A 22,616-nucleotide genomic window follows, 5' to 3' on the forward strand; every position below is an offset into this window, starting at 1 on the left:
CAGATAATACTCTGCACTGCCTCTCATAGTACACAGCATAACTCCAGTTAATTATGTAATAATTTGTTTAATGTCTATCTCCTCACTAGACTGTATGTTTCATTATGACAGAGACTTGTCTTTTTCTCTACTATATTCCTGGTGCCTAGCACATGCCTGGCATACAACAGTCAAGTTTTTACTTGTAAAAACTTGGTGAATGAATTAATAAACTGCAGATGCCCATTTGGGGGGATGACTGGATGTGTAACACACAATATATACAATTGGTGAAGAGATGAAAAAGAGTTGTGACTGTTGCTAAATTCAGAGGCAGAGGAAGTTAGAGAAGTATACAGATGAGAAGAAAAATCAGACTGCCTCATAAAATACTCTGAGAGGTCAACACAACATAGAGGTGAACGCAGACTTCGAAAAGGACATAATTTCCATGAAAAACAGATGTCAAATAACACTGTCACAGAATTGCCCTGGGACTTTAATGGAGGCTTAGCATGAAAGGAGGTGTAACTACCTCCCCCCACCAACTACGCAGGATTGACAAAACAGCGCAGTGGGGAGGGAGATACGTACTGGGTGAATGTCTGCTGAGCTCCAGCTCTGGTCTCTCCAGGCTGCTCTGAAAGTCAGGAGGCAGCAGGGAAGCCACTCCCTCGGGATGGATCATCTCGTCCTCCGACTCAGCTGAAGCTTCTGCAAAGTACAGATTGGGTCGGGGCAGGGAGGGAGTGAAGGGCTCAGCATGTGGGAATATGTAGAGGAGTGAAGGAGGTCAGGCAAAGTTACGGATACAGAGTATATACTAAAAAGAGCACTGTCCATAGAGAAAAACTCCCTAAGATAAGGCTCTTGTTCATCTAAAGGGTAGCTTAATTTACTTATAACTCTTCCTGTTGGCAGGAATCCTCTTCTAGTCAAGACAGTCAAATTAAGTGTCTTCTTCCCTGACAAAAGGTAAATAGTAACTCACTTGGCTCCATAAACTACCAAAGCAAATAACTGGCAGTCTCAGCCTGACTTATATTCCTGAAACTGCCTAGTGAAACAGGCCCATCTACTCAGTGAAAGGAATAAGCAGGAAGAACTCCTTGTAAGAAGTGACAGTCTGGGCTTACCTTCAAGTTCTGCAGCTTCTCGAGCTTCACGTTCCAGACGCTGCCTAAGCAGCTCCTGCTGCTTTTCCAGATACTGCTTTATGAAACTGTTCTGGCTCATTTCCTCGCCAATCTGTGTAGAAGACATGGAAAAAGACAGTCTAGGAAAACAAACCAGGAGGTACAAAATTCCATGGAAAGATACGGAAAATGTTGGAGGGCCCTTTTCTAAGCTACTCCTAAGTTGAGGACCAAAATATATAGCCCTACGATTCACAAAAGATGGCAAAGAGGAACTGCACACATAATTTTTTATTTTAAATATTCAGTTCCCAGCCAAAGAATGATACACAAATAATTTTAAAAAATAAAAATTCCTATAAAATTATGCCTTTTAGTATAAATTTTTAGATAATCTAAATTATATAAAGATAATCTAAATTTTCCTTTTAATAATATCAAAAACTGAAGGAAAAAAATACTAGTTCATACTAATTCATCTTTTGTTCACACAAAAGATCAACCTCCACCTATCCAGGAAACATTTTGTTAAACATCTCCAAAATTCAACTACTAGACTTAGAAGCCTGAAAGCAAGAGACTAAGAAAAGGGATTCAGCATTTAGACAGAGTTCTAACTCCATTTTCTTTGGGTGAGAAGAAATCTTTGGTAACAATTTTTAAAATCCAGGAGCTTAATCCCTTTTCCCATTTTTTTCTGCAACACAGACTCCCATGTCACTCTTCTGCCCTTCAGCTTTCTCTTCACAAGTCCTCTTCCCGAGAAGCTTCTTGCTTAGCAAGTCCTATTAGAACTCCAGAAAAAGGAAAAAAATCTGAATAAATACTTTCTATGTCATTAGTCATCTTTCCTAAGCGTGGTAAATGTTTTTTTTTCCCCCTAAAATAGAGATGAGTCTCTTGGTAGTCAGTGGACACTGATGAAGCGTGGGTTGCAAGTATTAGAGAACGTATGTATTTGTTGCAAAAAACCTATGTTAATAAAAGCAAAACTTCAAAGTTGCAAATGTAATCAGCAAAAGGAATAGAATGGTAAAGTGAGTAACTTATGCAGTTTCTTATGCTTGTTAAAATACTTAACCTCTGTAAGCTACTTAGATTATACTTTCAGCTTCATGAGCTAATAACAAGGGAGTAGGAAAGCTCTCTTGTTTTTCCACTGTATCTTGGGACTTCATCTAGTACTGGAGCTGCACACCACTGCACTAACAAAGACCTGGATTTTTCCTTTAAGTGCATGACACAATATAATGAGGGGATGTTAAAAGCTGAAAAGAATCTTAGGAGACCACACAGCCTAAGGCTTTTTTTTTTGAAACTGGGAATGATTTCTTCCAAAGAAATCTTATGCAGAAACTCAATATTCAAAGCAGACAGAAGTAGATCTAATCTAGTTTAAGAGGCGAATGTGAACCCCTGCTCATTTGGGAAGAAATTTTCTCTAGGAAGCCTCCAAAAGCAGCTCCACAAGATCCCAACAGAGTAGTTATAAAACTATGGATCTAGTCCAACTCTTTCTCATCTTACACACAGGGAAACTGAGGAAGCCAAGGCCTCCAAAGGTTAAGTTTCTTGCCCAAAGTAACAGCAATTAATGACGTTTAGGAGTAACTGCACAGTTAATATTAAAACTAGTAATGGTGGATGATTTCCAAAGGACTGAATTCTTGGAAAATCTATGTCAACACAAGAATTCTTCTTGATCAGCAAGTATTTTCCTATACTGCCCTGTTGATTGTCTACTCATATCTACATTCAAAGACATCAACTACTTTTTCCAAATTGATGTCAAACAAATGCCTTCAGATCCTTGTACTCCACTTAATCAACTAGAGCCACATCTTTCTGAACACACCATTTCAAGAATCAGAAATTAACTAACAGCTCTTCTGATTCGTGAATTCTTTATTAGAATTCAACTGTCCTAGTATGAAAACATTTTCAACCCAGGGAACTGAGGAAAATATTGGTGAGAAATCAAGCATCAAATATACAACATCATGTCCTTCCATGTCTCCGTGCATCCAAAGAGCCCCCCCTTCTAGTGAACCTTCTTTCTTACCTGGGAATTTGGCTGGAATGCAGCATGGGGTGTTGAGTGTTTCTGTAAATTTTCTAGCATTAGAGCCTGGTATAGAGAAGGGCAAAAGTCAGAAACCAGGAGGAAAAAAACCAAAACCAAAAAAACCCTCCCCCAATCTCTTCATCAAAGGCAATGACTAACCGTACACACTTAAACTGTACTCCTCTTCCAGGGACCTAAAAGCCCTTTACTAATTCCGTCCTCATTCGTCTTCAGAAGACCCTTAAAGGTAGCCATGGTTACTGCTCCCAAATGTACAGATGTAAAATGCAGGCATATTGGGAAAATCTGGCTATGCAATAAAATCAGTGACAGTGACAGAACCAGTACTACAATCCCTATTATCTTCTGCACTTCTGACTAGTGTCCCTTCTAAATCTGGCCCTTCACTTCAAATATTCAAACCAGGTTCAAATACATGAAACCAACATGGTTTTGGTCTGACTGAATTCCTTGGTCAGTTACCCAGGACTAGATCTACTTGAGTGAACTTGCATCGTTTCCAAAAGAGTGGCACCTAGATTTACCAAATTTATAAAAATTTCAGAGGAGGCTACAGAACAAAATGACCACAAACTCTATAAACTGTGTCCTGATCCAATCCCTCCACACACGGAACTGTCAGCTTCAATGTAAGCAACGGTTTGCCAACTTAACCCTTGAGCCAACCCAGCCCAAATCTGTTGCTCTTCACGTATCCTAACTTACCCTAATTAAAACCAAGAAATCCACACCATCCCTCCGCTTACACCAAACCTATACACACCAATCCATCCATCTACCTCTTGACAATCCCACCCTAATCTACTCAAACCGATTCAAAACCCCAACATATACCAGTCCGCCTCACCTCTCTCATCAATAATCACCAAACTCTTATCCACCCGAATTGCTTCTGGACGCCCTATAAATTATACACCCCTCCCTACCCAAGTCCCTTCAGATCAAGGTTTCTCTTCATCTCACCTCCTAATCTAATCAAGCAGGCATTTTTGCCCTACCCCAATTCTATTCTTTGCGATACCGATACCAACCCCTCATCCCCTCTGCCCAACTAAACACCTAACTCCGACCTAGCCCATCTCGCCCCCCTCAGGCCAGCAACGCCGGTGGTTGTAGTGGGATTTAACTCCTTCTGCAGCGCATGCGCCGAAACCACAGACACAAACAAGGAGGGGGTGGGGGAGGAGGAGGGAGCTTAAGACACTCCGGGAGAGTAGCGCGCACCCTCCCATTTTGGGATCGCGCCGCTACCGTTAAGGCGGGAACCAGCGCTATTTCCACTCCAGCGCGAGCCTCCCCAACCACCGTGCGCGCGGATCCGGAGGCTGGCGCTGGCGGCCTGAGCGAGCTCGCGCCGAGCTCGGACACTGCGCCTGCGCCGCGGCAGAGACTCGGCTCTACCGGGTCAGCTCCCCTCCGACACCCCGGCAACGCCGTCTACTCACCCCTTTGAGCCGCTTGACCAGGGCACTCTTCTGCCCGCTCTTGGCTAGGCCTCGCTGCTCCAGTGCGGCCTTCAGGTCGGTCACCCGCAGCGCCTGAAGAGGCTTCCCGTCCAGAGTCACCTCCTCCAGCTCCGCCATCTTGCGTGAGGTACTCGGGTCCGTCCCGACGGCTTCGGGCATCTTCGGTAATTTCCGCCAACGCCCTTCGAACGTACCGAGTTGGCCCCGCCCACTTCCATAGTCAACCCCTCGATTACCACTCAGAACTCCCCGGGTTCCTCCGGAAATTCTCGGGTGTTTCCGTCTCCACATCGGCACCAATTGGTTCTTTCCATCCTCCTAGTCGCTCCCCCTCCCTCATCCTGCTTTCAGAGCTCGGTTCTCTTCGTCTTACCGAGGCTTTGAATCGAATCTGTTCGGAAGCTCTCGACTCTGGCATAACCATAATCGGAATTATTCGGCTATCTCCGGACCTAAGGCTGAGACGCTGTGGCGCTTGGGTGTTTGGGGCTGGTCCGGGACCGGAAGTGCGTGGGCTTCCCGGCTGGCCCTCGTTAGGGTTTTTAGGAAACCTGGAAGCGGCGGCGATAGTTGAAGTCTAAACACTCTTTTGACGGTCTCCGGGTGCCCTGTGAGAGGAAAGGGGAGGTAAGCGGGGTAGAAGTACCTCCCTGGGCCGGGTCAGACTCGGTGTCGGTGTTTACGGGCTACCCTTAGTAGGGCAAGCCTCCCGCTCCCCTACGGAAACAGCTGCCGCCTCCCATCCTCCGAAGCCCCGCCACTCCCATCTAAGGCTACGTTGCTCTTTGGGACCACGGAATGCCAGGCTCCGTGGCCTCCGAAGTGGCAAGTGGGAGCACCGTGTCTTTCGACCCAGCCTGTGAACTAATTCGTGGTCATTGAACTTGAGCTTGCCGTGGAAGCCATGTCGCAAGACTCGGGAAAAGTTAGCCCTTTCTCCGAGTAAGAGAATAAAATTCCTTTAGGAGGAATTGCTTCTTGTAGGGCCACTGTGAAAAGGCAACCTTCGGCTGGACCGTTTTGGTACAGAACTGATGTTAATTTGCTTCGGGGTTCCTTTCTTTGTCACTACAAACACTCCAACTTAGAGCAGAAGAAACACAAACAGTAAAATAGGTCGTAAACAAGTAGTTTGTTTTCCTTGTTAGAGATTCAAACTGTGGGATTTGAAAGCTGTTCAAGTTGGCTGACCTTCCAGTTGCATTAGTGATGCGAATCAATGGCAAGTCATCAATAGGTATTATATTAAACATGAAGGAAAAGTGTTCAGACATGAATTGTCACACAGCTACAACAGTATAACAGTTGTTAGATCCCTAAGCCAACAAACCAATTAGACTGTTTTTTCAGTACTGAATAAACACTTGGCTTCTTCTGTTTTTCTTACTTTGTTATCTTATTTTGGACAAGGCGCCTTCACTAACTCTGCTCTTTAATTTTTCCTGGTGCTTTACAGGAAATATAAGAAAATAATGGAGTTATGAAGTTCTTGGCATATTTCAGAGGCTACATGCACATTGCGGAGAAGGCTCTTTCGTCATATATGATGTTTTCCCTTTCTTTTTTTTCCTTCTGTTGATAGCTCTGGAATGATTAGCATCTAGGCCCTGACCAGCTGCTTGGTAAATTAAAAAATGTGTACCTTTTTTTCATTTTAGGGAAGATGTCTTGGACCAATATTAATCGTTGTTTTTTTCCTTTACTGAATCTGGAACATAGAATTAGGTGGTAAAGAACGAACAAGGAATGCTTTGGTTATTTTTGGATTGTTTATAAGAATGATGGAGGGAGGCAGTGGTTGGGAAGGGTAATGGGTTTGAAAACGAGAGAGGAAGGTTGGCAAATAATGAAATTAGGTTATTCTTGAGTACCTTGTCTAAGTTGGATAATAACCTAAATAAAGGACCCTGTTGTTTTTCTGTAAACCAAATTGGTGAAAAGTAATTTTCTTTGTAGACGTTGATTGAGTGTGATAAGATTCTGTGTTGTTGGGAAGCTGTATTTTGGTTGCTCTATCCAGAGAGTATATAACAGTGCTCTTATGTTTCAGGATGCCACTGGGATCATCTTCCTCTTCGATGCCGCTACCCTTCCCTTCTCCCTTACCCTCGGTACCAGACAATATTTCTAACTCTTCCCCTCCCCCAATGTCTTACATCACTTCTCAGGAGATGAAGTGTATTCTTCACTGGTTTGCCAGCTGGTCAGGTCCTCAGCGTGAACGTTTCCTACAGGACCTGGTAGCTAAGGCAGTACCGGGAAAATTGCAGCCACTGCTGGAGAGTCTGGAGCAGCTTAGCGTGTCTGGAGCAAACCGACCACCTTGTATCTTTGAGTGCCAGCTACGTCTTTGGGATCAGTGGTTTCGAGGCTGGGCTGAGCAGGAGCGCAATGAATTTGTCAGGCAGCTGGAGGTCAGTGAGCCAGACTTCGTGGCAAAGTTTTACCAAGCAGTGGCTGCTACCGCTGGTAAAGACTGATAGGCATTAAAATCAAAGAAGATAACCAGAGCTAATGGAGCCGAGGCCACAACTTTACTATGAGAACTTCAATTGTATCACTTAAAGGCCTGGGGATGGTGTTCCGATCAGCTGACTGAACTCGCTGACCAGTACAGGCCTGGTGATTTCAACAGCCGATCAACTGGATTCCTAGTGTAAATGTTTTCCATCTAAGCAAATCCAGATCAGCAGTCTGTCTCCTAGCTTACTTCCTTCCAAGAGATGTCAAACCCTCAAGAATTTAAAGGTTTCTTTTACAACTATAACCGAAAGGAATCTACACATTATAACTCAAGCCTACTGCCGGCCCATAGGGGTATAAAATAGAGCCCTTCTACTCCAGAAACAAGAGAGAAGGACAATAAAAGGTCATGTTCTTATAATTTAGCTGGATTCAGATGGCTGCTTTCACCACTGTTACCAAATTCTGGCATAATTATGTGATATCCCAACTACTAGCTTTCCTAGTGATGATTTAGTAAAATTATGGAAAAATCAGGAGGTGGAGATAATTAGCTACTCCTTCCTCCACACTGATGTTGGTTTGAATCCAAGTAGCAATGATTTTTTTCTAAAGTATATATGACATCCTTGGAGCTGGTAGCAGATGTTCCTATTCTATAAGTTTGCTTTACAACAATATGAAAACAAGTGACATTCTTTACAGGTTGAAGGGTTTATTTTTTGTATCAAAATAAAGAACAGATTTTCAGAACCATAAGTCTTTACTTTTTTTTCATTGCAAGGCTAGTGTAATGTTGATATACACAGAAGGAGGCATTCTGAGAAAAGTAGAACTTAAGTATAGACAATAGATCGACTTTCCATCCAGTTTCTCCTAAGAAATCATCTCTGCCCTAACCTGTGTCATGCTCTGGGTAACATCACACCTCCCTCATTCCTCCAACTGGGCCCGCTGTTGCACCTTGGGGCTCTAGTGAATGGTAAGGGGCAGAAGGTCCCACCTGAAGAGTAGCTCGTTTCTGATAGGCCATGGTTCCTAGTGCAACCACCAGGATAAGCGACATTAGGCAGAGTCCCATGGACAGACTGAGGTGGGTCATGGAAGGATTATGGTCTGAGGTAACTAGAAACCTAGGGATGTAGGGGTAATATTTGGCCTGGAGTAATGCCTAGGCCTAGGAGGTGAAGTGCCCTCCTTTATTTTAACACCTAGAACTCATTCTTCAAACAGTAAGCTGAACGGGAAATCAATAAGGGGATATAGAACCTGAAAGGAAGAAGACCAAGATCCAAGACTGCCAGCAACTTAAATTGTTGGAAGGAGGAAATGGCTTAGGGGAAGAGTTAAGACTATAGTGTTCAGGCAAGTTGCCTGGGTAGTGCTTAAGAAAAGAAAGGGGGAATTCCCTGGCCGTCCAATGGCTAGGATTCTGTGCTTCCACTACAGGGGGCCCAGGTTAGATCCACGGTCAGGGAACTAAGATCTCGCAGGCTGCATGGTGTGGCCAAAAAAGAAAAAAAAATTCATTAAAAAGAAAAGAAGGGGACTAGGAGCCCTGTGTCCTAGAGATAGGTGAACTCTATTACTGCTGGGGAGAGAGGTGTCCCATGGTGATAGGCACCATGTTAGGGATCCTTGTTTTCTGAAATATTAACTGTATAGGACAGTGTATGTATGAATGAGTGCTTAATATAGTTTCAAATATCTGGATTCCAGGAATTTGAAAGAAAACTCCTTGGAATGTTATCTTACTTGCTGTATTCTATGGTAAAGGTGGCTCCTCCATAATATACTTCTAGAGGTTTCTTCCAGAGAGTCAGGGTCAGGACCCTGTGCAGAATACCAACTGAAGGCCCTTGGCAGCCAGGGGATTTCCACATATGCACAGTGAAGACCAGAGTGGTGGTAATCAAGAGACTGTGGAAATAGCGCCAAATGGACGTTTGTTTGGATCTCTTAATGGAAGTATAGTCCCTGGAAGAGTATATCTCATGAAACAGGTGCAGGCTTGGGACTGGGATGAACGGAAGGTCTTTAGAGGAGGGTTATCAAGTAAAGGACTTGAACATTCTCCTTGGCCCACTGTATAAACCCTTAGCCTGAACCATTGATTTACCCACCAGTGCTCACCAGAGCCTTGTAGAACTGCTTCAGTTAGCTCTTCGCCCTCTTCCTTCCCCAGGGAGTGGCCTGGGGGGGGGGCCCAGCTAAATAATAGGTCAGGTTGAAAGACTTATAGGTGGGTAAGTAATATTGATAGCATCGGTACCTTCATTTGTCTAACAGAGCCAACCCCAGGGACATAAGAGCTGGCCATTGTTCCCAGGTATCTACAAAGAAATATGTAGCAGGGTATAGTTATAGCCTCAGTCACCTGCTCAAGCCCTCCTTCTAAGGAAAATGTACATTCTAAATCAGATTCATGGACTCAGTAGGGTACTTAGTAAAAAATAAATGAACATCAATAAAGAAGCTACAGGGATATATTGTACAGCACAAGGTATAGAGCCCATATTTTATAATAACTTTAAATGGAGTATAATCTATAAAAATATTGAATCACTATGTTGTACATCTGAAACTAATATAATATTGTAAATCAACCATACTCCAATAATAATAAAAAATTTAATGAACATCAAAACACATTGGATGGTACTACCATAAGAGCACTTCCAAACTTTTTGCCAGTGTGCTACAGCTATTCCACTTCTGATACCCACCTGAATAGCCTTTCCTGGAAGGCATGGGACCCAGGGTGATCCTTCCACCTGCACCTTGTACACTCCCCTCTCTGTGCACTGATGTAAGTAGCAGTGGCCAGGGGGTTTGCTTCCTTGAGGTGTGGGATCTGAGAGGGATGCCTGATCTTGTCCCCAGGAAGCATCTGTGAAGTGAGGTTGGCAAGGAAGCAACAACTATGGGGATGGTAGATCTCCCCATGGGGATTCTCCGCCCCAGGTGGGAATCCATTTTCCTTCCTCCAGCATTCACTCTGAAGGGCAGGGCAGAAGGTAGAATAGTGTTTGTCCAGATGCCTTAGAAGGAGACTCCTCTCCAGCCCCACTCGGTTTCATTCCCCATTCTCTAGTCTACCCACCCCATTGGCCAAGAGCTGATACCTGCATCAGCCTTCCAGCATGAGGTCTGAGGAGCAGCTTCCCTTGTCCAGGTGCAGGTAGTGGCAGCCCAGTCTGCTGTGTGTAGGGGATGGTAGAGTGACACTAGAATCACTGACAGCTGTGCAGCCCCTCAGCACACACACTTGCCAGTACAGAAGAAGTCTGAGGTGCCATTTCCACAGGTGGTCACCAGGCCAAATTCCAGGCCAGACCCTGATTGAGAGATAGAAGAGCCCTCAGAAGAAATGAAGCCCCCAGACCCGTCAGGGCCAGCCATGCTCACAGCTTCAATTACACTTTAGCAGCAGATAATCCCTTCCAACCTCTCTCACTCCCCCCAAGCTGACTCGGGTCATGAGTGCCCTCTGCAATTCTCCCTTATTTCTCACCCCAGCCCCACAACAGCTCCTCTGCAGTGCGGTGGTTGACCTGGTACCAGCCTGAGTCTTTGAAGGCAGCGAGAGTGATTGGGTCAAGCCGAGCGTGCTGGGCACCATCGTACGTAGCAGTCATTATACAGTCCTGGAGTAGTCAGGCCTCCCAGTGTGAAGACAAAGGGCCCCTTGGGAGGAGATAGCTGGTGCCACCTGACTGTTCCCTCTTCCTTCCATCACCCCAAAGTGTTCTCACCCTCACCTCTTCTTCCAAGGGAGTGCCCAGTGAAACCCCTAGCAGTCCCAAGTGTTGCGCCAGGCTGTGGTGAGAAGCAGCTGTCCCCACTCATCTCGCCTTGTCACTTGTTGACTTGTAGAACAGTTCTCGCTGAGTATAGAAAGGGAAGAAGGCATCTGAGGAGAGGGAGACCTCAGAAGGGTCAGGAAGAGTTGAAAGGAAGGAGTTGGTGAGAGAACAGTGGTTCTCTCTGGTTGATGTTGTGAGGAGACATTGCCCTCATTCCTCTCATTTACCTCTGGGTCCTGAAGGGCAATCCCTCCATTTCTCAAAGAGCTGTCCAGAGAAACCCAGGGCATGGAGCAGTTCATGGAGTGTGGCCTGAGGACAAATGACTGCAGAGTGAAGGGGACCGCAGTAGGACGGACTGCACTCTCTCGCCCCTCTGCCCAATCAGCTCTTCTTAGAGCTGGAGGCACCTTCTATTGCACCCTGAGGAGGTCCTTCCACTTCATGGGAAGCTGAGTGACCTGTGCTCCCTCCCCAACCTGTTTGCTTCTTCCTATTCATCATGCAGCAGTCACCATGACCATGTCACCGTGGCTGAGGCTGGGGTTGGTGAGATGGGCACAGAAGACAATCGTACCAGCAAGGGGCCTGTCTTCTGAGTCCAGCTGGCAGCAGGCAGCACAGGTTACGATAGAGGGCTGTGGACGGGCCAGGACAAGGTGAGGGCGGAAAGGAGGGGACTGGGGTAACGCAGAAGTCTTCCTGAAAATGGAGGCCCAGGAAACTTGGCAGGGGTGGTACCAAGGGATGGCTTGGAGGTTTTTCAGCCCCCAACCAAACTTCATCAGCATGCCCCAAGTTACCCCACATAAGTGCAATTTTTGGGGGGGGGCTGTGCCATGCGGCTTGTGGGATTTTATTTATCTATTTAAAAAATTTTTATTTATTTAACTTTATTTTTGGCTGCATTGGGTCTTCGTTGCTGCGCAGGCTTTCTCTAGTTGCGGCGAGCGGGGGCTACTCTTCGTCCCGGCGCGTGGGCTTCTTATTGCGGTGGCTTCTCTTGCTGCAGAGCACGGGCTCTAGGCACGCGGGCTTCAGTAGTTGTGGCGCATGGGCTCAGTAGTTGTGGCTCGTGGGCTCTAGAGAGCAGGCTCAGTAGTTGTGGCACACGGGCTGAGTTGCTCCGCGGCATGTGGGATCTTCCCGGACCAGGGATCAAACCTGTGTCCCCTGCGTTGGCAGGTGGTTTCTTAACCACTGCGCCACCAGGGAAGTCCAATTTAATAAAAACTGCTTGTATGCTCCCTACCCTTTCCCATGACATTTAAGATTGAGAAGCAGAGCCGGGCAAAGGAATTTGATTTGAACCTCACCTCTTGGTGGCACTTGGAAGTGTGGGCAACCCACACATACAGGAGAAAATCAGTGTTTTGGACCCCAGACCCACCTGGCTGGATTAGCTGTGAGGGTTCCTGCTCTGGCCACAAGGCATAACCACGGAGATGGGCATCAGGGATGTGACAGCGAGTGAAATGTCACATCTGGCTTAGTGGACGGTTAGAATAGGGAGTCTTCTCCCCTGCTCTCCTCCAGTCTCTGATTTAATAAATTGTCAGGGGGAGAGGGGGCTCAGGGATCTGCACTGTTAAGAAGCACCTTAAGTCATTCTGATGCTGGTGGTCTTGTAGAGATCTAGGCCAGCTAGAGATCTTCAGATCCCCAAATCTGCTAAGTCATTCTCACCTTGGCCCCCAAGCAACTCTGTCCTTGGTATCCTGGTTTCAAGAGGCTGCACCTGGCAAGAATGAATACCTGTAGGTGAGCTGGAGACATTTCTGGGTATCCCTGAAGAAGTATTGTATACACTCTCAATGACATGAACTCACCTGTGGTAGTTTGGGGTGTCTGGGTCTCCTCAGACAGCATGGCAGTACTGTGCAGGGTCTCGACGCAGAAGCAGGGGTCCTTGCCTTGAAGGGGCTTAACAAGACGAGAGATCAGTTTCACCTCAACTCAGTGGTCTTGCTGCACTAGCCCTCACTGCCCCTCAGTCCTCCGGAGCCCTCTGCTCTCCCACTCACCTGCTAGGACACCCTGGAGCCGCTGAGCAGCCTCTCTCCCTGCCGCCAGGTCTTGGGATCCCCCTCTCACCCTGCCTCCCTCAGGACCCCAAGCTCCCTCTGGTATAGGATCTCTGCTATGGCAGGTTTGGATTTGGAGGGGTTGAGGATCCTGGGAGCCAGGGAGGGTGAGGGAGGAAGAACGGAAATTTGGGGGAAGTTGGGAGAAACAGGGCCTGAGAAAGCTCAAACGTGTGTCTTGTCGTGTAGACACCTGCTTGTGGCAGCCCCCCAGGGGGAGCAGCTGCAGCAGCAACGTCTTGCAAACATCTTTCCATAGGCTGCCCTGGATCCAGCCTTCTACTCCCTTTTCCCCCGCCTTACTTATTTCTGGCTTTCCTCTCTTGACCATCTCTCTCCAAAGCTCCTCCACTATGCTTGCGTTATTTTGTCAATATTTGAGTGTTGTTGAGTAAATCTATAGCTCCTGCCAAGAGGTCCGATGTGAACTACTACAAGGGCCAAAGCTGCAGCCCCCCACCTCTCCTCCCTGGGGTGCCAGAAGTAGAGAGCTGGAGGGGGGCAGTATTCATTCCTGAGGCCTCAGCTGACCTTTCCAAAGAGAAGCCTGCCTCATCCATGAAGGAACTCTCCTATCCCTCTTCCGTCTCAGCCTGATTCTTCTGCCATTCTGAGTGGACAACCCTGGAACCTTCTCAGAACTAAAAAACTGGGGTTAACATAATGGTGTGTGTGGGGGGCATTCTTTGCTTCACAGATGCCTGCCTATCTCATTGGAGGTGGACAAACAAGGCTTTTGCACTCCACTAGCCCCCATGTCAGAACTGGGTGAACTCCAAACTGCAAGGCTTTTAGGCATCTCTTCCACCTGTGTAGGGCACTTAGGCGCTCACCATTTAAACACGTGTGGCTTGGCTACCACCTCCTGTGAGAGGCTCTTGTGTTAGCACATTCTGTGAGGCTTCGCAGAAGCTGCTTATTGGCACGTCAGGAGGAGAAGTAAACTCTGAAAATTGACATTAATAGATGTTCAAAGATGTTCTGACCAAGCTCTCAGGACACCCTTTGCTTTCTCTGCTCATGCTGTGCTTTCGCATCCTCTTTCCCCTGCCTGGATACCCTCCTTCCCTGCCTGTCTGGATAATTCCTACCTTCCCTGTAATTACTCTGGGAAGCCTTTCTTAACACCTCCTGCCCAAATTCCACACCGGCCAGAGGCGGGAGGGGCCTCTGCCCTGCCTCCTAGCTTGTCACCCTCTGCTGTAACTGTAGCTCCGAGGCTCCCCCTCCACATCCCACAGTCCCTCAAGCCTGTTTCCCACCCATCTTGGTATCCACGGCACTCAGCACAGCCCAGAGGGCCTACTCACCAGTTTGTGGGTGAAGGAACAGAGCTTAACCCCATGATTTAGCTTTTGAAGATGCCGGTCGGGGGTGAAGTGACGTAAGGGAACAGAGCTCGTTAGTGATGGACAAGGACTAGAGTTTAGAGGACTACTGACTTCCAGGGGGCGGGGGGCGTTGGGAGGGCCGGGTTTTATGCTTTTACACACTAGGGCTGTGGCTGGAGCTACCCCTTGCAAGGGAGGCCTCCAAACTCTGGAGCCAAACCAACTCTGCTAATTTGTATCAGTGTAACTTGGGCCCAATGCCTCAGTGTTCCCACTTGCAAAAGGGGGGTGACTGTACTTCACCTGATAGAGTTGTTACGAGAAAGTGAAGATTTGTAAAGTGCCAAGAACAGTGTCTAGACCATGGTAAATACTAAGTCAAGAGGATGTATTCCACAGACACTTTCAACTCAGTGAGGAATTATTCTGCTCTTACCAACATGTGTTAGAGGACATACTAAGAGGAATTTATTCTTTTTCTAAGACAAACCCAGTCTTTTTCTCCCAAGTGTCAGAGTCTTTTTTTTTTTTTTTTTTCCTGGCTGGGCCGGCCCAGTCTGGGGAAAACCCTCCCGGTCAGGGCTTGCCCAAGGGACTGGAGGTCTGTGAGGCTCTCTTTAGGTTTTCTGGGCCCCATCCTCCACCTCTCTTAATGCTTCGCTGCCCCCTTGTGGCCTTACTGGGATAGGGCGTGCCCCTGCCGGGGTAGGGGTTCATCCTAACTTCACACCAGCTTGCAGAACTTCAGACCTTCTAGCAGAAGCAGCACAAGAAACACCTTGTGTTCCTTTGGCTGGAATACCTCTTTCCTGCCTTTGCCAGGCAAATCCTTCCTCATCTTTTGAGATCCAGCTGAGAGGTTTATCTGCCTGTTGAGACTTTTCTTTACTCCCCCCAGGCAGAGTTTGCATATCCTCTGATCTCCTAGAGCATTTCTTTCACATCTTTGAAGTAGCACTTATTACATTCTCCTGACATTTTTTTAAAATAAATTGATTTATTTGATTTTTGGTTGTGTTGGGTCTTCGTTGCTGCGAGCGGGCTTTCTCTAGTTGCAGCGAGTGGGGGCTACTCTTCCTTGCGGCGCGTGGGCTTCTCATTGCTGTGGCTTCTCTTGTTGCGGAGCACAGGCTCTAGGCACGCAGATGCAGTAGTTGCCGCACGTGGGCTCAGTAGTTGTGGCTCACAGGCTCTAGAGCGCAGGCTCAGTAGTTGTGGCGCATGGGCTTAGTTGCTCTGCAGCATGTGGGATCTTCCTGGACCAGGACTCGAGCCCGTGTTCCCTGCATTGGGATGTGGATTCTTTTTTTTTTTTTTTTTTGTGGTACGTGGGCCTCTCACTGTTGTGGCCTCTTCCGTTGCGGAGCACAGGCTCCGGACGCACAGGCTCAGTGGCCATGGCTCACGGACCTAGCCGCTCTGCGGCATGTGGGATCTTCCTGGACCGGGGCATGAACCCATGTCCCCTGCATCGGCAGGCGGACTCTCAACCACTGCACCACCAGGGAAGCCCGGGAGGTGGATTCTTAACCACTACGCCACCAGGGAAGTCCCTGACATTTATTTTTGTGCTTGTTTCCCTACCAGACCATGGGCAGGGGCTGAGTCTGATTCATCTCTGCCTCTCAGAAGAAATATGAAGTAGGTACAGAGGGATAACGGAAGTGAGAAGATGGAGAAGGGTGCAATGAGGTAAGGAGAGGGGGAGGATAACAATGATGGTATCGAGCCCAGACATTGTTCCAAGCACTTTAGACTCAGGTAATTCTTTTGACAACCTTATGAGGTAGGTGTTATTATTAGCCCATTTTTACAAGCGAGGCAACGTGGGCAGGCAGTATACGTGGGATTTGAGCCCACGTCGATAGGCTCCTGGGCACAGGCTTTAACCCACCATGCAATAGTGCTTTTCAAGTGCCTGGTGTGGAGGAGAAATAAAGTGCTGAGGGGAACAGGATGAGAAAGATGAGGATGAAGAGTGAGAATGGGGTAAGGAGAGGATGAAGGTGTTAAGAGATGCTGGGGTTTGAGAGGATGAGGATGGAGATGAGAAAGAGGATGTGGAGGTAGGAAACTAGGGATTAGGGAAGAGGATGTTAATGGGGGGGTGGAGTGAATGAGAGGATGTGGGATGTGAGACAGGGGTTTTGGACAGAGGATGGGGCTGAGCAAGGCAGTCATCCAGGTGGTGTCATCATCCATATGGATACTCCACCCAGCGTGGCCACTTCTCAGTTCCTTCACCCTCTCATCTCTTACATGCTTCTCATCCACCTTAGCAGGCCAGCCCCAGGGTCAGACCCAGGCCTTATCATCACCAGAAACTGCAGTAACTATGAAATAACTGAATCAAACATCCCACTCTCTGATATGATCTCCTTTCCTTATGGTTTGTTTGCTCAAGCCGGCTCACTGCTGCTGTTCTACAAGCTCATTGAAGAACCACTGGCCCTTCCTGTCTCTTCACCTCTCCTTATCCGCCCTAAGTTCCAGGTTCACCACGAAATCCCTCCCCTTCCCTGTCTGTCCCGTCCATCCTCCCTCCCTGGGTGAGCCCCATGCCCAGATGAACCCAACATCTGTCTTGTCCATACTAGCTCCCGAGCAGCTAAGGACCACTGAAGGAAGTCCCTCCAGAGGACAGACTGTTGTCGCCTAAAATTGTCATCTTAGACTTCGACTGGCCGCTTCCAAGCCAGAAATCTCAGCTCCCGATTCCACTCTCAGAAGCTGGGATTTTACACCTTTAAGCCTTTCTCAGAGCTTCCTGCTCAGTCACTTGCAGTCACCTCTTCTTTCATGGTAAAAATAGGAGCCATGAGACGGGAACAGCCTCAGCGGGCTACAGACCTGTTTGTATCTGCGTCTGCTGCATCTCTTCTCTTTCACCTTAGGAGAGAGGAAATGTCTTCTTCCTTTGGAAGGTGTTTCCTCCCTCTGATGCTCTGCATCCCTTTGAGCGAGATCTGGCCTCAGCCCCTCTCTGACCTCACCTCTCCCCCTCAGTTTAGTCTGCCCTCAACCCCAGCCTCTCTCAATGGCCGGGAAGGACCTGCTTGGGGCCTAGGCAGAGCTGCTGTCTCTGCTGGGAAGCCCCACTTTCTGCCAGACTGACTCCTACTCACCTTTGAGACATCTGCTTACATGTTACTTCCTCAAAGAGCCTTTCCTGACCCTCACATTTAAATCAGGTTCCCTTATTAATATCTGTCACAGTCACTCTTTACTTCTGCCCCATAGCACTGCCTGCAATTTAGAATGATCTATTTATTTGTGGTGGTATGTTTTCTGTCCCCCTCATGAATTTGTAAGCCCCGCAAGGGCAGGGACTGTCCTCCTTGCTTATCCTGTAGCTCCTATAACAAGCAAGGTGCCTGGAGCAGGGGTTATTAAGTATTTTTATAGCAAATGAATGAATAAATGAGTGTGATGAGAAGGCAGGAGGGAGGTGAGGGAGGAGGGAGGGTGAGGACGAGGACGGAAGATGGAATCGAGGAGGGTAGATGGAGAGTGAGGGGAAAGGATGGTGCTGAGGGCAGTGTGCAAAGGTGAGGCTGGGGATGAAGGGGAGGAGGTGAGAGAGGACCAGGAAGAAGGGGTCCTCACCCTGAGTCTGGTTAAGGCTTCCAGACCCTGAGTGGGCTGCCCTGGAGCTCTGTCTCTTGGCCATGTTGCTTGCAAGGTTTGAAGGCAGGGCCAGTGGGCGGGGCTAGACTTTATCTTGGGGCGCAGCCCTAACCTCAGATGGTGACAGAGCTGGCGCCAGCAGGGGTTTTGCAAACCGTCCCGATTGCAGCAGGGCCAGCAGTCTCACTCAGGACGGCGGATGGGGCCTGGGCTTATCTCCCGAGTGCAGTCCTAACCTCAGACGGTGACAAAGCGGGAGCTACAGGCGTTTTGCAAACCGTCCCGATTGCAGCAGGGTTGGATGGTCTGGGCAGGGGTGACAGTGCAAGGTGTGGGGAGCAATAGGGTTTTGGGCAGTTTGGGGCTTTGGGGTGAAGCTTGGCTTGTGGGGTGGGGGGATCCATGCCATGTATGGCTTGCCTCTACCTAGCTCAGATCCATGTTTCTAAAAGAGAAGGGGAGGTTACAGCGCTGCAGGGGGGATGTCTCCCTAGTCGGAAGCCTTCCTTCTCCCAAGTCCTAGGATGCTTCTGCTGCTCCCTGAAGTCAGAATTGATGGCCAGGGGCAGCCATTTTCCTCTGAAAACACCCATAATTTCCCCATGGGGTAGTCTCAGGGGACTTCTGATGGGCCTTCTCAATGAGCTGCTCATGGATGTTTTTCTGGGGCCAAGCCAGGTCTGCTTATAGCAGCAGCTGACAGGGGCAGCCTGGAGTCCCGTGCAGCTCCGACCCTTCCCACTGCGGTGCAGCCCCGCTGAGTCCTGAGAGGAAAGGTCTGCCTACTGGGGGTGATAGGAAGTGACTGGCCTGGAGGAGGTGCACAGGCCCTCGGCCAGCCTTGGCTATTGTTGCCTCAGCATCTCCTGTACAGCCCCCTCCATCCCATAGTCCCCTCATGGCTTGGGGCAGGGTAGGGAGTGGAGGTGAAGAGGCCCCTTTCCACCCTCACAGCCCCAACCGGGATCTTGCAACACTGGGATGGGGGCCCTGGGGGCCCAGGCATGTAGCAACCCGTGGGGGTGGGGTGGGGAGGTGCGCACCGAGTAGGGGGAGCGGCTTTCACAAGTCCAAGCTGCCACCGTGGACTGACCTTGGCGGGCTCACCTTGGGCAGCTTCCTCCCTCTTGGCGGTATCTCCAACATCCTACCTTCTCCTCTTCTGCTTTCCTGGGGCCTGAGATCCTGTCTGTCAGCTCAGGACTCTCATGCTGGTCCCCTGTTTTGCCCAGGAAGGAAAAGTGGGCCCGAGCTGTGGATCGTAAAGCCAAGGGAACGCACGTGTGTGCTATTTGGACCTTGATTTGCTGGTTTTCCAAAGTTCTCCAGACCCCGCCCTGGGCCTCGAACCTTCCCCAGGCAGGGGTGAGGCTACCCGCCCTTCCTGGGAGTGCCTTCTTCCTGCAGCCTCCGGACCCCACGGACCCTGTGGACCCTGCGGCATCTCTGCCCGGCGTGGCATGGGGAGCCTGCTCTTTAGGGACGGTCCTCCTCCCGGCAGAGGGAATGAAGAAGGTCCTGGAGGGACGGAGGCGGTGTTCTTGCGTACCCTTCCTCCTGCTTTCCATTTCTCCAGCCTCACCCGGTTTCCTTTCTCTTTTTGGACCGGGACACCTCGGGGCCTTGGCATTTGCTCACCCCTCTGCTCTCCTTGCCCCCAGTTTGGCACATCTGCCTCCTCCTGGACATTTTTAAGGTTTCGACTTCAATGTCACCTCCTCCGAGAAGCCTTCCTTGACCACCCCAGCTAAAACAACCTCTCTGGGCTTCCCTGGTGGCACAGTGGTTAAGAATCCACCTGCCAACGCAGGGGACATGGGTTTGAGCCCTGGTCCGGGAAGATCCCACATGCCACGGAGCAACTAAGCCTGTGCGCCACAGCTACTGAAGCCCGCGTACCACAACTACGAAGCCCGCGTGCCTAGAGACCGTCCTCCGCAAAAAGAAAGCCACCGCAATGAGAAGCCCGCGCACCGCAAGGAAGAGTAGCCCCCACTCGCCGCAACCAGAGAAAGCCCGTGTGTAGCAATGAAGACCCAATGCAGCCAAAAATAAACAAATAAAACAAAACAAAGCAAACAAACAAAAAACCACCTCCCTTTCTGCTGGTTTAGTAGGTTTCCCCAAGAGGCATATTCAGAGCGGGTAATTCATGAACGTATAGAGGTGTGAATGGTGAGGCTTAAGGGACAGCTGCAGAAGTGGTAAGCTCCAGCAGTAGCAGAGCCATCACCACCCCCAGGCTGTGAGGGCAGCTGCAGAGATTACCTGTCCTGTCCCTAGGAGTTGGGGGCTAAGCACCTGACTTCCTTCTCCTGCCACCCACAATCTCCTGCCCTGCCTGAACACAGCAGGTGGAGGGGGCCTTCAGCCGAGAGTTGGGTTTGGTCACCACAGTGTTCTCAGCATCTTGCAAGGGCTTGACACAGGAAAGATGCTCAACAAATACTTGTTGAATAAGTTACCTTGGCCCAAACCAGTTGAGGTCAGGTTAAAACCTCAGGGTTAAAAGTGTGACTTCCGGCTACCTGTCATTTCCCCGGGATATGATCTGCCACAGAGGATCGAGGTGTGCCTGCCACTCGGAGTCAGGCAGGGACCAGGTGTTCTCTTCTCTCAGCTGGGGCTGTGGACCTTCTCCAGACCTGGTGCCAGACACTTGCCCTGAGGAGCCCCCGGGTGCTGTGGGCTGGGAGGAGACACGATTCAGAACTGTGGGAGAGAAGCTTGGGGCTGATGCTGAAGCAACCCAGGTCCCATCACCCAGAACCTTGAAAATAAGTCCAGGGGCAGTGGTCTTGAGCTGCGAGGAGGAAATCCGGAGGTTGAGTCACTTACCGTGCTCTGTACAAACCCCCTTTATGCAACACATTCCCCTGGGCTGAAAGGAAGGTGTGGGATTCTCCCAGGCATCCACAGAGACAGGTGCCTCTTTTTTCCCAACTCAGGTAGAATAAACCATCTAGTGAGGCTCAGATCTGTCTGCCCAAACCAGACCTGGGGCAGGGGTATCTAGAGCACAGATGTAGGGGAGATGGTGCCTGAGAGACACAGAGGCAAAGGCAGGAAAGAGACTGAGTGCTGGGTGAGGCAGGCGTGGTACACCCGGATGTCCTCAACGTGGGAAGGCTCTGACACTGGGGAGGTGGAGGTGTGGGGAGAGAGAGAGGAGAGAGAGTGGACCGGGAGGATCCAGACCCAGTCTCTCTCCCTCTCAGAAGGTTATTCCTTGGTGTCTAACACTGCTTTCTCAGCAGTGGCCTATAAGTCATTGGTGGCCTAGGAGAGACTCTAACCAGCCCATCCTGTGTCTCGTGTCCCTGACTCTGGCCCCACACTGTTCCATATGCCTCCGAGGGGAGGGTGTGAGGGCGAAGTAGAGACAGGTGTGTGTGTGGAGACAGCAAAGCTCACCTGGGTGAGCTTCCGGAGAATGTCTCTTATTCCCTCGGCTCTCAACTGCTTTATCTAAGAAATGTGGCCCATACTATCTTGTTGTCTGAGGGCAAAGCCTACCAGATGATCTCTTGAGGTCTCTTCCAGCCCCTCTTGAGATCTGTGATTTTACAGAGCTAATTTTGGTTCTGCCTCTAACCCATTGCAAGACTCTGGGTAAGTCCCTTCCCGGTCTGAGACCTCAGTTTCCTCACCTGCAAAATGAGAAGTTTAGATGAGATCTCTGAGGTCCTTTCAGTTCTAGCAAAAGGGAGTGATAACAAGCATTTGTGCTCACCGTATGCCAGGCCTTGTTTATCTATGAACGTACAGCATTACTACTGCTCCCATTTCGCAGATGAGGAAACTGAGGCACAGAGAGAAGTAACTGGCACGAGGTCACACAGCTAGAAAGTAGCAGAGGGAAATTCAAACTGAGGCTGTCAAGCACTGCCCTCTTATGGCTCTCAGGCTAGAGTTCTATGAAAAAAACGGTTTTCCACATGGGGTTTCACTGCACAGGTGTGTTGTCATCCTCCTTATTACCAATTTTCTCATATACGAACAGGTCTCAAGGCCTTTCCCAACTAATTTGTCCCCCAAGCACTCAGATTCTTTAGGAACCGAAGGCCCAGGGAACGAGGGACAAGGGTGGGAGTGAGTGGGCTGGAGGCATGGGGGTCTGTCAGTCTGGCAGACTGAAGTTTGGGAACTGTGGAGAAGGGATTGAGTCCCGGATCAAGAGCTAAGGGACCATAAATACATCAGAGCCATCTGGAATTTTCCCTTGATCTCCTGGGGCAGGAACTCCCAGGCCTATACCTCAAGGTGAGATAGAGCAGGGCTGGGGTCAGCAGGTCCAGGCAGGAGGGACTGGAGGTGCTGGGATCTCCCTGTGAGCCACAGAGCTCTGCTAAGGGAGTGTCCAGAGGCTGCTCCAGGTCCTGTGGGGTGGGGATAGAGTGGGCCAGGTGGAGGGAGAGAAGAGCAGAGGGAGAGATACAGGGCCTGGCTGTGCGGTGCACTGTGGGAGAGCTGTGGGCAGCTTGTCTGCTGAATTTCCCGAATGTTTATTTGGGCCTGGAATCAAGAGGTATGCAGGCCTAGCCTCGTGTATTCCGTACCTTTGGAGTCCCCCATCTCTCTCTCACTCACACACACACACACACACACACACACACACACACACACACACACACACAC

The 22,616-nt window shown here is 49.2% G+C and overlaps 3 protein-coding genes across 8 annotated transcripts in view; 1 reads left to right on the top strand and 2 right to left on the bottom strand.

The window, feature by feature from the left end:
• Positions 1–5,056, bottom strand: part of ACIN1 (apoptotic chromatin condensation inducer 1) — a 33,189-nt gene extending 28,133 nt beyond the window's left edge. For 2 of the 5 annotated variants that reach the window (XM_029236825.1, XM_029236826.1), the window contains exons 1-4: positions 4,647–4,806; positions 3,178–3,243; positions 1,116–1,227; positions 574–693 (exon numbers count right to left, since the gene is read on the bottom strand). In XM_029236825.1, the coding sequence (XP_029092658.1) occupies positions 574–693; positions 1,116–1,227; positions 3,178–3,243; positions 4,647–4,784 (436 nt within the window). In that variant the 5' untranslated portion in view covers positions 4,785–4,806. Of the gene's footprint in view, positions 1–573; positions 694–1,115; positions 1,228–3,177; positions 3,244–4,646 lie in introns of all 5 variants that reach the window. The other 3 variants (XM_029236823.1, XM_029236822.1, XM_029236824.1) reach the window with 3 other exon arrangements.
• A 121-nt stretch (positions 5,057–5,177) lies between these two features.
• On the top strand, positions 5,178–7,811 carry CUNH14orf119 (chromosome unknown C14orf119 homolog). Of its 2 annotated transcripts, none has more exons than XM_029236294.1 (2): positions 5,178–5,294; positions 6,718–7,811. In XM_029236294.1, exon 2 carries the CDS (start codon positions 6,719–6,721, stop codon positions 7,145–7,147), a length of 429 nt encoding a protein of 142 aa, XP_029092127.1. In that variant the 5' UTR covers positions 5,178–5,294; position 6,718; the 3' UTR covers positions 7,148–7,811. The 2 variants fall into 2 exon arrangements, with proteins under 2 accessions (XP_029092127.1, XP_029092126.1); XM_029236293.1 differs by lacking the exon at positions 5,178–5,294 and adding an exon at positions 5,329–5,609.
• A 241-nt stretch (positions 7,812–8,052) lies between these two features.
• LMLN2 (leishmanolysin like peptidase 2) lies at positions 8,053–13,269 on the bottom strand. The gene is given in 17 exon segments (XM_029237126.1): positions 8,053–8,263; positions 8,886–9,063; positions 9,240–9,358; positions 9,360–9,463; positions 9,857–9,960; positions 9,963–10,128; positions 10,234–10,330; positions 10,399–10,468; positions 10,645–10,950; positions 10,953–11,021; positions 11,164–11,248; positions 11,452–11,574; positions 12,253–12,420; positions 12,623–12,674; positions 12,766–12,859; positions 12,961–13,191; positions 13,194–13,269. Coding segments are annotated over 17 exon segments (2,253 nt in total).
• Between the last annotated feature and the right edge of the window lie 9,347 nt (positions 13,270–22,616).

This window comes from Monodon monoceros, unplaced genomic scaffold, assembly GCF_005190385.1.
Source record: "Monodon monoceros isolate NGI ecotype Baffin Bay Population unplaced genomic scaffold, NGI_Narwhal_1 Super_Scaffold_21, whole genome shotgun sequence".
NCBI classification, from domain to species: Eukaryota; Metazoa; Chordata; class Mammalia; order Artiodactyla; family Monodontidae; genus Monodon; species Monodon monoceros.

Excerpts from the sequence above, each read along its gene's own strand:
- CUNH14orf119 (XM_029236293.1), top strand. The coding sequence starts at position 5,572 with ATGTCGCAAGACTCGGGAAAAGTTAGCCCTTTCTCCGA. Across the intron at positions 5,610-6,717 it reads AAAGTTAGCCCTTTCTCCGA|GATGCCACTGGGATCATCTT; the intron begins GTAAGAGAATAA and ends CTTATGTTTCAG.